Below are 15970 nucleotides of genomic sequence, written 5' to 3' on the forward strand. Positions count from 1 at the left end.
TGAGGTTGCATACCTGGGCTCCCCACAAAGAGGGAGGATGATGCAGGGAGGGGAATCCCACCTGCTTGTGAGTCACCTGCTAGTATAGAGGGCGGGTCATACAATGCAGGGACCTTAAAAAGAGACCCAGAGACACGAAGAGAAAGTAACAGGAAGCAGCTCAGAAACAACAGCAGTAACCAAACAAAAGACGCACAGGACAGAGAGAATCAGGCTCAGACAGGGAAGTAGAGAGATTCCACGAGGACTGGTGTCAGGCACAGATTTGAGAAGCAGGCCCCAAGATGCTGCTAGTGACTGGAGCTGTGCTGCTGCTGCTGTTGCTGCCTTGGGCTGCCCAGGGCCAGGCCAGGCCTGGGAGCAGCAGCCTTGCCTGGGCTCAGGGCCAGCAGCTCTCCCAGAAGCTCTGCACGCTGGCCTGGAGAACACATCTACCAATGGCACACATGGTGAGTGGCAGCCATGGGGACCATATAGGAGCCTCTCCAAGTCTTCCAAAGCTGCCATGGGAGACTCTGAGGCCTTGAGTGGAAGCTGGCGGGTTCAAGGCCATCAAGGAGCAAAAGGAGGCAAGAGTGTGGGATTCCTGGGAGGGTCATGAACCTGAGGGGCCAGGTGTGGTTTAAAATATTTTCTTTTTCCACTCCCTTCTCTATTTCAGGATGTCCCAAGAGAAGAGGGAGATGATGAGACTACAAACAGTGTACCCCATATCCAGTGTGGGGATGGCTGTGATCCCCAAGGACTCAAAGATAATAGTCAGGTAACATTAAGATGAGGCTTTCTACTCCCGTAAAGATTTACACCCTCGGAAACCCTGTACAGGGTCGCTATGGGTCGGACCCGACTCGATGGCACTTAACAACAACAACAACAAACATTAAGATGGGGCTGGACCACAAGGAAGAGGTGACCAGGGACATGACTGGGCACCACAGTGAACGAGTAGAAGTTGTGACTGAAAATGGTAAAGGAGAATTGGGTGGGTCTTCAGTTGTTGCTAAATGCTGTCGAGTCAGTTCCACTCATAGTGACCCTGTATGGAGTTTACAAGGAGCAGCTGGTGAGTTTGAACCACCCACCTTGCTGTTCAAGCTGACCTTGCTGTTCAGCACATTAACCCAAGCACCAAACCAGTTAATGAAATAGGAAGAGGATATTCACCTTCTTTTACTTCTCTCTCTAGTTATGCTTGAAAAGGATACACCAGGGCCTGATTTTTTATGAGAAACTGCTGGGCTCAGACATTTTCACAGGGGAGCCTTCTCTGCTCCCAGATAGCCAACTTCATGCCTCCCTCCTAGTCCTCAGCCATCTCCTGCAGGTATGAACTGGGGGCCTGGAGGATGGGTGCTTGCAGGTGTGAGAGATAAAGAGGCTGGGTGGCTAAGGATCTAGAGTCCTCTTTAACTGTGTCCTGTATCCTTTCAGCCTGAGGGTCACCATTGGGAGACTCAGCTGACACCAAGCCTCAGTCCTACCCTGCCTTGGCAGCGCCACCTTCTGCGCCTCAAGATTCTTCGTAACCTCCAAGCCTTTGTGGCTGTAGCTGCCCGGGTCTTTGCCCATGGAGCAGCAACTCTGAGCTCTTGAAACCAACAGCTTAAGAATGGCCTCCAGGTCTCCAAGGTTTAGCAATGACATTATCAATCTATTACCCCAGCAACCTGTGAGCCAATAATCAGTCCATTCTCATAGGACTTGCTTATGTTGAAGAATTACCACTACAGACTGACTTGTAATGCTGACCTATGACAAAGTTGAGTATTTATTAGATAAGAGGAAACATTTGAGATTATTTATCTTCATTGGAAGAGGAGTATTTATTATATTTATACTGAATTATGTACTTTTTCAATAAAGATTTATTTATGTGGATGTTTGGATCTAATTTCTGGGCTTGGTTGGGAGAAAGAAATGAATAGAAAAGTGAGGTCTAAGAACTACAATATGTTTCACCTCTTTCTGCTACTTTGAAGGGTAGTGGTGGAGTGATATTTTCTCCTGAATCTTTGTATGATACCTGTGATCCTTCTGGTATTAATCCCTGAATGGCTGAATAAACAGAATGGAATTACAGGAGGCAGAGATTAGAAAGTGGGGTCCCTGGATGTGGCTTCTCATTTGATCCCTGATTCAGTGCCTCCTATACTTTCTGGCCAAAGGCAGACTTGATCACTGCAGGAACATAAGTCTGAGCTCTGTCTTGACCAAGAAGGAAATTTCAGGAAGATGATGAAGGTAAATGCCCCAAGCCAATAGGATTCTCCCTTAGAGAAGGGCATCTGCAGTCCCCTTCAGAAGGGAGTTGGGCTACCCAAGATGCTATCCAACTGCCTTTGAAAGAAATTGGAGAGGAAATGATTATTTCCTTTCCTTTTGGTCCATAGTCACAGTATGGAAAGGAGATGGGCTTGAGAGTCAAGCAGAATCAGGTTTGTGTATTGGCTTTGCCACCAACCTTATGAATGGCACAGGGCTAATTATATAAATATTTGTGCTCCTCCCAACACATATATAGCTCAAAGTCCCCAAAGAGTCTAATGGACAGGACAGGATGTCCTAAGCAGGGACAGGGAGAACAAAGAAACATGACAACAGGTGCATGCTGGAATGGGTGAAACAGAGGCCATAAAATATGCCGACTTTGTCCCTACATGGCCATGACTCAAAGGTCTTTGTGAACAGAGAAATACAGGAGTTCAAAGATGAAATGCTTCAGGTCAGTACAAAGTTTATTGGTCACTTCTCTTGGAGCCCTTTCTGAACAGGACTGTTTCTGACACACTAGGCAAGAAACAGGCACATGCACAGGGCCTCATTTTCATGTACATCTCAAGTTAACACCAGCAGCACATCTTTGATGATGGTGGTCGTCTCCTGAGGTTCCCTGGCCCGGCAAGTGTGACGTTGGCCAGAGTCCCATGATAAACCTTTAAAAGTTTAATTGCCAAAAACTTGGTCTTTGCCTAGGTCCACACCCAAGGAAGAGATACCCTCCTCTGAGGTAAACACTACACTGTACAAAAGAAAGGGATGCTACCTTAATAAGGAAATAGCTAAGACTCAGGACCTCTCTTCCTCTGTAAAAATTCCAAACTATATCTAATACTATAAAAAGCAACTCCAAATTCCCGGGAAGCAACCCTACAATCCCTGGCCTTCAGGAATGATCTGTCTCTTAAGTAAAGGGGAAGTGAACACTAAGTGCGGTATAGTGAATTATTTAATGTCTCTTCTAACCATAGTCTCCATAAACTCCCACCAAACAACTGTATCCTGATGGGTCAGGGGAAGAGAAAGTAGGGGAGGCTGTTGATGGATTATATGATTCAGTTGTGAGTGACTTGAAAACTTGAAACTCTAACGTGTGTATAAAACGAACCATCTCAGAAGCAGGAGTGGGGATATTACTACCATCAAAGAAGACCCAACATTGAACCTCCTCGATCTAGGGACAGAAAGCTGTGGCATCAGACGAGTGGCTGAGGAGCTGCAGCAGCAGAACCCAGAACCCAGAACCAGAGCACAAGACAGAGCCATGGGCTTCTGAGCCCACAGAGCAACTAAAATTGACTTTGGACAGGAGGCTTGCTTGCAGAGTGGGGTGCCTGGAGGCACTTAATTGGGGGACTAGATTCGTTGCCCCACAAAGCTAGAGCTGAGTGCCTTCAAGCTGAAGTTTATGGTGGAATGATGTGCCCTGAGCATTTTTTGATCCTGCATTGTAACCTGCTAACTTCCCTAATAAACCCCATAACTGAGTATGCTGTCTGAGTTCTGTGTGATCATTGCAAGGAATTAGCAAACCCAGTTGAGATGTAGAATATGCAGTAAAAGGGAGGTTTGGTAATTTTTTTTTTTTGTACTAGGCAATATAAGTTAGTGTGCAAAACTTCACAAGCACACCATCAGTTTAAGGGAGGGATTGGGTGCAGCTCGCTTGGGTGGGGAATTGGGGCAGCAGAGGAAACTGGCAAGAAAATAAAGTCTACCTCCTATTCCCTTCTTCAGGATGGAGGTTCATATTATGGGGTGAGGCTGAAAACTCTCAACCCCCAAGGGAAAAGAAGACATTTAGTACTCGAGTCAGGAGTAAAGGGAAGAGAGGAAAAGGTTATCCTAGACATGAAACAGCTACAAGAGAGAAATGGAGTGCTATTATGTGCCCTCCCCACACACACACTGATGGTATGCAATGCCAGTGTACACCCATTTTGCTTTAAACCAAACCAAACCAAACCCATGGCCACCGAGTTGATTCCGACTCACAGTGACCCTAAAGGACAGGGTAGAACTGCCCCATAGGGTTTCCAAGGCTGGAATCTTTATGAAAGCAGACTGCCACATCTTTCTCCTGCAGAACAGCTGGTATTCTGGAACCACTGACCTTTTTGGCTAGCGGCTGAGCATTTGCTCACTGTGCCACCAGGCCTCATAATTTTGCTTTATCTGAGACTGAAGTCCTTTCATACTAGAAAACAGCCACTTCCCTAAGCCACCCTTTAAGTAACCTCACTCCAACTGTCCTGGCTCATCCTTGCCCCACTCCACCCCACCCCTTCAGCATAGTAATCAGCCTCCAGGATCCTGTTTAGAGCTATGAAATACAGCCAGCATTCTGACCGATTGGTACCCTTCCATACCCATGTCATGTTTTCACCTCTCACCCAAAATCCCAGGTCTTCCCAGTTTAGAAGGGGGACATGCCTGATTTCCCATTATTAAAGAGGAACATCATGATGTGGGGGGTACAAGGCAGAAGAAATAAGAAAAAACAAAACAAATGAAATGTAGTTCTAGTAGTCAGAAGGACTCCACCGTCCATCGGTGTGGAAATGGCTGTGGCAGGTGGCGTAAAAGTCATCCATGGTATCCGTGGTGTTTGGGGCAGACAATGGTGGGTCACCATTTAGCATGATTTCTTCAATCTTCATAGGATTGTTTCTGAAGACTAAGTGGTCCAGACAGAGAGAAATCAAGTCCTGGTCTCAGACAAGAAGTTACCAACCCAGGAGGGAAAGTGAGGGGGGATGGATGAACACCCAAGACAGGGACTAGGGGGACATATAAAGGATGGAGGAATAAGGGTGCATGAAGGGAAGGAAGCTTATGTCTTTCCTTCTGAAAGGAATCATCAGAAAATGAGCCTCTCTCCAACGGAGAGATTGGAGCACAGCCCTTTCTGAGAGGAGGTGGGACTTGGGGAAGGGATGGGTCCCCTCTTCCCTAGTCTCATGCCATGACTTACTTTCCATTCCTTCTGTGTCCAAGTGTCTCAGATCTTGGGGCAAATCTGCCTCTGGCTCTGGCTGTGATACAGGCTCTAGAAGGAACTCCAATTCTGCTTCCAGCTTTGGCTCTGGCATTTGTTGTGGTACCATGGGTAGTGTGGGCTCCACCGTAGGCTGCAGCACAGACTCCAGCACTGGCCCCAGATCCAGTCCTGCATCCAGCAGGGATCCTAACTCTAGGCTTACTGGTGATTCCTGCTGTGGTAACAGCCCCAGGTCTAATGAATCCTGTTCTTGCTCCACCTTAAGCTCCAGTGGTTGTTGTAGCTCATCCACCTGTCTGGATACCCCAAGACAGAAAAAACGGCAGGGCTTAGTGGTTTAGGTGAAGTGGGGAATGGTAGCGCAAGCAGAGGTGCCTCTAGTCTAAGCAGTCAGTGGAATAGAGGGCTCAAGAGCTCATGAACAATGAAGGAATGTCTGAGAGTTAGAATCCTATCATTTTTAGCTGGGTGATTGAGGCAAGTGACCTAACTTCTCTGAGCCTCAGATTTTTCATCTGTAAGACAGGAACAACAATACTTAGTGATATTTGAGATGCAGTATAGGATGGTGAAAAGCAGGGCTGTGGAGTCCACCGGACCATCATTTATTTATTAGCCATGTGCCTTCGGTACAACATGTCACCACTCTAAACCTCAGTGTCTGCAGCTGAAAACACAATAACCATGTCTACTCCACAGGACTATTGTGAAAATTCGATAAATGAGAAAATGAACAACAAACATAATGAACTTTTAATAAATGTGCTTGTTGTGATTATCATCATTATTCTGATGGGCTATCATAAGGATTAAATGAAAAAAACATTTTATTTAAGCCTAGTACCATGTTTGGGGAGTACTGGTGTGGTACTGTAGGCTAATCACAGGACCACAAGGTCATTTGAACTATAAGATAGGCAGTTCAAACTCACCAGCTGCTCCTCAGAAACCCTATACAGGATCCCTGTGAGTCGGAACCAGCTTGATGGCATTTAACAACAACAACTATGCTTGGCATCAAGTAGGTACCCAGTGACATCAGTGGTAGGAAAATATGAGGAAGAAGAAAGACTAGAAAACTAGGGAGAAAAATTTGAGGGCCGGAGAGTCTGGGTAAGTAGAAAGAGAGGATTGGAAGAAGTGGAATTCAGCAGGTTAGAGTCATTCTATCAGCCAAAAAGGCTTAGGAAAATGGGAAAGATGTTCATGTCTCACCTGTTGGAGACCACAATGAGCCTATGTTTCAGGTATTTCCTCCGTTCCTGGAGATTAACTGTGAAGGACAAACACAGAAGGGTCAGGAAATCAGTGGGTTGTACACGTAACTCCAGGCCCAAGAGATGGTCCCGGAAATAATTTCTCCCTTTTAACTATAAGGGTTGCATGGACAAATCTCTTAACTTTTCTGCACACTGGTTTCCCCGTCATTGCAAGGACTTGGATTTGTGGGCACTTCAGGATTCCTGAAATCTACAGTGAAGCGTGTCAATGATTCCTACCTTTCTCTTGGTAGTAGCGCCCAAAAGCCTCATCCCGAGGGATTTGGGGGTACAGGAAACGCAGTGGGTTCTCAGGTATGTTCTCCTCAGTGAGTAGCTGGTAGTGGCGGATAATTTCAGTCAGTGGGAGTGACTGCAGCATCTCCTTGGTGTAGGGCTGCACAGAGTAGATCAGCACCTTATCTGCAAAGTAGGGATAGGGAGGCTAGAGTGAGGCTGGGTCTGGGAACTCCCCACCCTGCTGCCCAACCCCAAACCTGCTGAGACATGCAGGACAGGACCAGGGAAGCTAAGGGCAGGCAGAGGGACAAGAAATGAACCAGGAAGAAGGAAGAGGCTGTGGGAATGGCAGGGCAGGGCAGCTGCAAATCTGACCATCGTCCTGGTGCTCCACCCAGGAGCAGGTGATGCCCCCTTCTGACGTTTCACTGAAGCGCAATAGGAAGGTGCCAGACATTTTCTTCTTCAGCAATCTGCGCTCCTGCTTCCGGCTCACAAAGCCCATGATGCAGCTGGAGCACAGAGAGCAGTTGTGAGGACTTCTCTCTATCCCTGGCTCCCTTTGAAGAGGGCAAGAGCACCAGATATTGGCCCTGGTTCTGCCACTCGTGAACAGTTTCATCTTGACCAAATCATGTCACTTTTCAGACAATATTTACCTTCCAGGTTTCAAAGAAGCGTGAAGCCTCTGTGAAATTATGTAGCTGAAAAGCACCTTGTTAAAGTCTATACAGATTTGAATTCTATACAGATCTGCAGGCATTGTGGTGGAAAGAACACAGGCCAGAAATCAGACAGGCCTGGGTTCAAATCCCAACTCTGCCCCTTGGGTGAGATCTTTAACTTCTCTCAGCCTAGATTTCCTCACTTACTAAAGAGGGAGGTCATAAGGATTAAATGAGAGCATTCTTGGAGAGCACCAGTAGGCTCTGGAAGACAGCAGGTAGTTGACAAATGTTGGCTACGCCCACTGACTATGATTATTCCAAATGTGAGGGAGGGCAACCTTGTACAGTTTTTTCTCTTCTTGTTTGCCACATGAGCGTGCATGGCGTCCTATAAGCCCAGAAAGGCAGTTAGGCTGGCTGCGGAGGGTTGACCAAGGCCTTACCCATCTTTCCAGAGATCCTTCAAATGGTCATGCACTAGGTCCAAAATTTTGTCAAGCCACGTCCAAAATGGTAGCTTGCCAGGGGGACTTTCTCGCTGAAGGAGGAAGGGCAAGACAGAAAGAGATGTGGAATTATCCCTGGCATGGGAAAGAAATGATTGGAGAAGGAGTCAGTATTGGAGTTGAAGATGTTACCTTAGAGAAGTTGGCCCAGGACAATACACTTTCTGTCTCAGAGTTCTGCCCTGTAGGAGAGATAACCACAGATGGTTCAGATGATAGGAGGCAAGGCCAGGAGTCCTGGATTAGATAGTAGTCAGAGGACAGTGCAGACTAGGGCTGGGGAGGGATTGAGCGAAAAGGAGGTCTGTACCAAACAACTTGGTCTTTAGCATGTTCAGATGTTCTGGGTTGAGGCCTTGGCCAGTGTAGGAGGAAAACTGCCAACTAAGAGCAGGGCCCAGCAGGCTCCAGGGGGCCATGGGGGGACTGGAGAAGAACTGTTGGTTCTGCAGGTGTGGGAGGAGGACAGGATGACTCAGTAGTCCCCTCACACCAAACTTCCAACTCCTTCCTCCCCACCTTTCCCTGGTGGCAGTCTCTTCCCAATCTCTTCCTACCTGGGGGTTTTTGCTGAGCAAATTGAACCAAAGAACCGAGGCCCAGGCAATGGAGAGTTGGTTCATGTTAGAAATAATTACCACAGGGAGGGTGTCCGCCTGGGGAAAAGTCATAGGAAGAAAGAGCTAATGTTTCCAGCTGCAGTGATTTTGTTGTTTCCAGCTGCAGTGATTTTGTTGAAGGGGCAAGTAGTACTTGCTCCCCACAGAGCAAGGCTTCTATTCATTCCCGTCTGTGCCTTCTCCCAAATCTGCTTCATCTCCTTTTGCCCTCCTGTCTCACTTACTCTCAGCTCCTGCTTCAGACCCTGGTAGGTGTATTGGACTACGAAGCTGATGATATGCAGTTCCTCTGTTACACTCAGAAGACCCTGAGACAGCCAAGGACACAGTGAACAAAGGACCTTTTGGCAAGACTCTCCTACCCCCAAATCCTCTGACCAGATCTCACCTTATTGCTGCCCTTTCCAGAACCACCTGAACGTTGCTCCACCAGACTCTATGAATTGAAAGGGAAAGACAGTAACAAAGAGGGGGCTCTGGGGTCCTGTTTTGCCTTCAAGACCTCCCCACCCTTTATTTTCTATCTTTAAGTTACTGACTATTCTTACCAAGAATCCAAAGTCCCAAATTAAGCCCTGCCTCTGCCCCTTCTCGGGAGTGAGAGTTTTCTGGTTTGAAGTCAGAATGTTGAACTTTCGGAAGCTGTTCCAGGAGCAAGAAGATATATGGAGGAAAGGGGCAGAGTTATACTAAAGACTCAGTAGGAAAACAAGAGTGCCACTTGATTTCAGACCTCCTTGTCTCCCTTGGTCCACACCTAACCCAAAATCCCCCCTGCTCCACACTGTGTTCCCTACGGGGCTGCCGTATGTGCTTGTGCAGGTCACCAGTCCGCAGCTGCTTCTAGTGTCCATGCCAGGCACCTACCCTTGTATTTGAGGAGAATTCCTGAAACAAAATTAAAATCAAAATAAATCATTGGGAAACAAAACTCTGTAGAGGCTAGGAATTTGCTCTTTGGGATCAAACAGACCTGTGTTCAAACCCAACTCTGTAGCTCACTAGTTATGTGGCCTTGGGCAAGACACATAATCTCTCTGAGTTTGTTTCCATATTTGCATGGTGTACTGATAACACCTAACAAATCGGGTTGTTGTGACAAGTAAATGAGTACTTGACATGCTGCATGTCACCTAGTAAGTGTTCAACAAGAGGGATGAGTTATTATTTCTATGAGGTGGGGATGTAAGATAAAAGGAGAGGGTCCCAGAGTCCTGCTATGAAGAGTGGGAACTTTCTTTACCTCATCATCACCCCTTGGTCAGACCATTCCTTGGTTCCACCCTTCACCTGCCCTGACTTACCTGTCAATGGAGACTTCCACAGTCAGCGATTCATTCCCTTCCTGGAGTCTCACCAGCAGCCTGGAGGGAAGGGAGGTAGATAGAGGAGAGTGGTCAACCTCAATCTCCTAGACAGGTCACATGTTTGAAAAAATAAGAGAAGGGATTTGAGGAAGTAGGTGGAGAGGGGAGAAAACCGAGAAGAAAAAGCCAAAAATAGGAAAGTCTGTGGAGGCAGAAAACACAGTGCCTAGAGTTGAAAGAGAAAAGCAGGAATGAGTTCTGGAATGCCAACCTTGTTCGGACACTGAACTTGTTCCCAGTCTTAAGGATGAGGGGCCGATGGGGAGTTTGGGCCATGCAGGGCTGAATTTCGACCACAAAGGCACTGGAGAAAGAGATGTACAAAGAATGAAGAGCTTAGTATCTGCGAGAATGGCTTCTCTTGTCCCAGCCCTCTGTTCCTCCCCGAAGTTCTCTCCCTAGTTCAAGACCTTTGGAGTAGACGCTGCAGCAATTCCATGACTTGGGCTTCCTGCAAGTCCACTCCTTTTGGCAGAGGGTCCTCGGCATAGCTAACCATGTGACTCAATTCCTTCAACTCCTTCAATTGCTGCCGCAAATGAAACAACAGCTTTGCTCCATCTGTGAACCTGGATGAGACAGTCCAAAAGATAGAGGATTGGTGAGCTTCCTGGTATTGGAGCCAGACCCCAAAAGCTCTCTTGTAACCATGTGGAAAAAGTCAGAAACTGATTGCAAAGAAAGAATCCAGGAAGCATATGAAAGATTGTTCAGCATGATTCATAATCCATGAAATAAACATCAAAGCCCATTTTCATATATAAAACAAGTAAAAGATTAACATAAAGCTAATGAAGTTTGCTACGTATTATTTGGAGCCCTGGTGTGACACTGTGGGTTAATTCACTGGACTGCAAAATCAGTGTGATCTGCAAGTTTGGCAGTTCAAACTCACTAGCCACTCCTTGGAAACGCTATGCAGGGTTGCTATGGGTTGGAACCAATTTGACAGCACTTAACAACAACAATAATGTATTATTTGGAGTTCTGGTGTGGCGCTGTAAGATAAGCACAGAACTCAACCTCACACAGAAGTTAAGCAACTATAAGAAATGATGAAGTAAAAGGGTTGAACAGAAAGAAAATTTCAACAGGAAGCTCAAGAAGACAAAGTAAAGTATTATAATAAATTGTACAAAGACCTGGAGTTGGAAAACCAAAAGGGAAGAACATGCTCAGCATTTCTCAAGCTAAAGAATTGAAGAAAAAATTTCAAGCCTCAATTTGCAATATTGAAGGATTCTGTGAGCAAAATATTGAATAGTGCATTAAAAGAAGATGGAAGGAATATACAGAGTCAGTCAGCGTACCAAAAAGAATTGGTTGATGTTCAACCATTTCAAGAGGTAACATATGCTCAAGAATCAATGGTGCTGAAAGAAAAAAATCCAAGCTGCACTGAAGGAACTGGTGAAAAACAAGACCTCAGGAATTAACAGACTGCAAATAGAAATGTTTCAACAATTGATGCAGTGCTGGAAATTAAGACTCATTTATACCAAGAAATTTGGAAGATAGCTACCTGGTCAACCTACTGGAAGAGATCTACATTTGTACCCACATTCCAAAGAAAGGTGACCCAAGCAATGCAGGAATTATCAAACAATGTTATTAATATCACATGGAAGTAAAATTTTACTGAAGATAATTAAAAAATGGTTGAAGCAGTACATTGACAGGATTTTTGCTCTTAAGGATTGTTGAGTTGGTTCCAATTCATAGCAACCCTGTATAAGCTGCTAGAAATTCCACCTGGATTCAGAAAACACAAGATGGACCTTGGCTTAAAAAGAAGAATACCAGAAAGATGTTTACTCGTGCTTTATTGACTATGCAAAGACATTTGACTGAGTGGACCATAACAAACTATGGATTACATTGAGAAGAATAGGAATCCCAGAACACTTAGTTTTGCTCATGAGAAACCTCTACCTAGACCAAGAGGCAGTCCTACAAATAGAACAAGGGGATACAGAATGATTTAAAACCAGGAAATGTATGTCACGGTTGTATCCTTTCATCATACTTATTCAATCTTTATGCTGTGCAACTAATCTGAGAAACTGGGTTATATGAAAATACCATGGTATCAGGATTAGAGGAAGACTCATTAACAAAATGTGATATGCAGATGATACAACCTTGTTTGCTGGAAGCAAAGAGGACTTGAAATAGTTACTGGTGAAGATCAAAGCCTTCAGTATGGATTGAAACTCAATGTAAAGAAAACAAAAATCCTCACAACTGGACCAATAAATAACATCATGATAAATGGAAAAAAGATTGAAGTTGTCAAAGACTTCATTTTGCTTGGCCCCACAATCAATGCTCATTGAAACTGCATTTAAGAAATCAAAAGATGTATTACATTAGGCAAATTTGCTGCAATATAAATCTGGGACATGTATTAAGGAAATCAGGTGTTCTTTAATCAGATTAAACAACAAAGATGGCACTCTGAAGACTAAGATGCAACTGACCCAAGCCATGGTATTTCAATTGCATCACATGCACATGAAAGTTGGATAATGGTTAGGAAGACCATAGAAGAATCAATGCATTTGATTATGGTGTTGGTAAAGAATATTGAAAGTACCATGGACTGCCAAAAGAACAACGAAGAAGAAGAGCCAGAATGTTCCTTAGATGTGAGGCAAGCGAGACTTCATCTCTCGTACACTGGACATGTTCTCAGGAAGGACCAGTCCTTGGATAAGGACATCCTGCTTGGTGGAGGGTCAGCGAAAAAGAGAAAGATCCTCAACAAGATGGACTGACACAATGGCTCAAAGATAAAAATTGAGAGGATGGTACAGGATCAGGTAGTGTTGTACACAGGGTCACTATGAGTTGAAATCAACTTAAAGGCACCTAACAACAGCAGTTTGGCTGCAGACTCCATGCTTTTAATTTTTGTGCCTTACTGACTCTATTAGAGAAACATATAATAGACAATGTGGTGATAGGAACACAAACAGACACTGCATATAAGCAAACAAACTGAGACAACTTTTCTAAGAGGTGGCATGAAACTATTTTCTTTCAAATGCTTCAAATATGTGCTTACATTTGACTGTATTCTAAGACACAGAGTAAGCAAAAAAGTAGTGTTACTAGGGTTCCAGTTCATACATGCATGGGTTTATTCCAAAGAAAACATGTTTAAAATGTCTCTTTGATCAGTGGGATGGCTGTAGCAAGTTCTCTCAGTTAATACACTTGCATTGTTCCAAGGGTGCCTTAAAAAAGTTCCATCAAAACAGTGGCTTCCAAGGGGATTTGCTGGGCCAGTTCAACTCAAGACAGAGAAAACAGCTTAGAAGGCACTATCAACTGTCTTTTGGGACTCCAAAGGGGTAATCTTGATAGATTTTCTCAAAGGACACAGGACAATCATGGGGTCTTATCAGAAATAAGTTTTTAAAAAATTGAAAACTGCATTGGTGAGAAAAGGAGCAGGAAAATTACTTCGAGGAATTTTTTTCCCCATTACAACAACACACCTGTTCATTCATCAATGGTAGCAAGAGCTGTCCTATGAGAATTTCATTGGGAAACCTTACCCTATATGACTGCAGCCCTGATCTTTTCCCTTCAGACTTGGTTTTGTTTCCAAACTCAACATTTACAAGAAATATGATTTGAGTCCCTTGAGATTGCTAAAATTACTTTTTTGATGTGCTGTATATCAAAGAGCATAGAATTCTTGGGAGAAGGGTTAGAGAGTTGGAGACACTGTCTTCAGAAGAGTCTAGCCCTAGATGAAGGATATGTTGAGAAACAATAGCCTCATATTTTGATATTTTTGTTTATAAAAGTTTCTACAATTTTGTAGCAATACTTTTTTATTTATCCTCATATCTCTTAAGCAAATAATCGACAAATGCACAAGGAAGTTCAGAGCTATATAATTTCTACTGGGAAAATCAGAAAGAACTGGTTGCTAGTTATATGAATTATGGAATTTCATGTCATGGAATACTATGTAGCCTTTAAAATAATAATATAGGACAAAATTTATATACATGGAAAAATGTCCAAAAAAATGTCCTAGTGTGACGCTTTGGACTGGTAGGATAAGCACTGGACTGCTAACTACAAGGTCAACAGTTCAAATCCACCAGTTGCTTCTTGTGTAGCTATGAGTTGAAATTGACTTGACAGTACTTAACAATACGTATATATATAAAATCATAAGCACACAAATATGGGGGCTTCAAATGGATTGTGGAAAAACTCCATTATTTTTTAATTCCATTTTTCCACAAACTTTTTGAAGCCTCCTCGTGTGTGTTCATATGTATAGTCTCCTCATGTGTGTGTCTATGTATAGCCTTAAGGTCGGCAGTTCAAATCCACTAGCTGCTCTTTGGGAGAAAGATGAGGCTTTCTACTCCTATTAAGATTTACAGTTGTTCTTCACTAAGGAAGCGATCCAGGCAGCCAACAAACATATGAAGAAATGTTCACGATCACTAGCCATTAGAGAGATGCAAATCAAAACAACAATGAGATATCATCTCACACCAACAATAACAGCAAAGATAAAAAATGTAGAGGACAATAAATGCTGTGGGGATGTGGAGAGACTGGGACACTCCTGCATTGCTGGTGGGACTGCAAAATGGTCCAGCCTCTCTGGAAAGCAATATGACATTTCCTCAGAAGGTTGAAAGTAGAAATACCTTATGATCCAGCGATTCCTCTACTTGGTATTTACCCACAAGAAAAACGAGCCACAACACAAGAAGATATATGCACACCAATGTTCATAGCAGCACTATTTACAATAGCAAAAAGATGGAGACAGCCAAAGTGTCCATCAACTGAAGAATGGATAAACAAACTATGGTACATACACACAACGGAATATTATGCTATCTTGAAGAATAACAAGGAAGCTGCAAGCCACCGCATAACTTGGGTGAGCCTTGAGGACATTATGTTGAGTGAAATTAGTCAGTCACAAAAAGAGAAATACTGCATAGGACCACTACTGTAAAAGACTAAGAAAAAGAACCCATATTAAAGGGGGGTAGAGGGAATTCTTTGTTGATTGCTGGGATATTGAGGGTGGGTGAGGGGAGGAAGGGGAAGGTGCAGCACAGGGCAGAGATTAGACACAGTATAGTTTGGGTGCTGGGGAGGAGAGCAATATACAAGAAGGGAGAGGGGACTAGAAGAACAAAGCAGATGGGAGAACAATTAGACAGGTTTGAATGGGCTAAGTGGGACAGAGGAAATAATGATGTATGCACAATCTTGGAACAACAGGGCTCTGGGATACAGAGATTGAGACATGGTTGGAATGGGGAAAAGGGGAGAATAATAAGATGCTTGGCTGTCTTTTGAATCTTGGTTTTCCTTGCATTATATTATAAAATAGACACTGGAGGGTGAGAGAAAGAAATAGCCAGAACATCACCATAGAAAGCTTGTAAGTCCGTCTTCTGCCTATAACTGTTTAGAATACCTAAAATGGGACTACAATGTGCCCAGTGAAGGAGGCGTCCTGTGGATCCTCTGCAATACGTAAGACTATAGGTAGAAGCCTGAACCACATCCAGATCTCCAGCGATGGGAAATTTTCACTTGAGAGGATGAGCAGACCAGCCTGGAGCGGCTAAAAGAACAGAAGATACTTCTTGAAAGAAAGACCTACAGGAAAAATACAAAACAATAGAGGCAGACCAACTGTTACCACAAAAACAAACAAGATGCTTGCCCAGGAAACATCAAGGCAAGTGGCTGGGTCCCCTCAGTGCAAACCGCCTTCCAAGAACAAGACTCAATGGGAATACATGCTCTGATTGGTGACCACGCTCGTCACCAATAAAGGGAAGAGAGGGAAAAACAGCAATGAAGTGGCGAGCTAAGCCCTACAATATTCATTAGACTACTGTGAACCCAGGTCAAGACCTGGTTGGCCAGGAGTGTGGCAAGACCTGGGGACTCTTGGGCCCAGAGTCAGTGACATAGCCACAGAGGACTAGAGTGGAGAGTGAAGCGTCCAGCTGATAAGAAGAGAGGGC

The 15970-nt window shown here is 44.3% G+C and overlaps 2 protein-coding genes across 2 annotated transcripts in view; one reads left to right on the forward strand and one right to left on the reverse strand.

Moving 5' to 3' along the window:
- The first annotated feature begins 284 nt into the window (after nt 1–284).
- IL23A (interleukin 23, alpha subunit p19) lies at nt 285–1593 on the forward strand. The gene is made up of 4 exons (XM_006859592.1): nt 285–449; nt 662–763; nt 1187–1324; nt 1432–1593. Exons 1-4 carry the CDS (start codon nt 285–287, stop codon nt 1591–1593), a joined length of 567 nt encoding a protein of 188 aa, XP_006859654.1.
- Nucleotides 1594–4799: 3206 nt separating this feature from the next.
- Nucleotides 4800–15970, reverse strand: part of STAT2 (signal transducer and activator of transcription 2, 113kDa) — a 22215-nt gene continuing 11044 nt past the window's right edge. The window contains exons 8-23 of the mRNA XM_006859436.1: nt 10349–10507; nt 10150–10242; nt 9876–9935; nt 9439–9459; nt 9120–9213; nt 8960–9007; nt 8796–8879; nt 8509–8607; nt 8262–8397; nt 8084–8133; nt 7889–7983; nt 7153–7289; nt 6778–6960; nt 6494–6551; nt 5252–5574; nt 4800–4954 (exon numbers count right to left, since the gene is read on the reverse strand). Coding sequence (XP_006859498.1) covers nt 4800–4954; nt 5252–5574; nt 6494–6551; nt 6778–6960; nt 7153–7289; nt 7889–7983; nt 8084–8133; nt 8262–8397; nt 8509–8607; nt 8796–8879; nt 8960–9007; nt 9120–9213; nt 9439–9459; nt 9876–9935; nt 10150–10242; nt 10349–10507 — 1795 coding nt within the window. The remainder of the gene's footprint in view (nt 4955–5251; nt 5575–6493; nt 6552–6777; nt 6961–7152; nt 7290–7888; nt 7984–8083; nt 8134–8261; nt 8398–8508; nt 8608–8795; nt 8880–8959; nt 9008–9119; nt 9214–9438; nt 9460–9875; nt 9936–10149; nt 10243–10348; nt 10508–15970) is intronic.

This window comes from Chrysochloris asiatica, unplaced genomic scaffold (genome assembly GCF_000296735.1).
Source record: "Chrysochloris asiatica unplaced genomic scaffold, ChrAsi1.0 scaffold00033, whole genome shotgun sequence".
Taxonomy (NCBI): Eukaryota; Metazoa; Chordata; class Mammalia; order Afrosoricida; family Chrysochloridae; genus Chrysochloris; species Chrysochloris asiatica.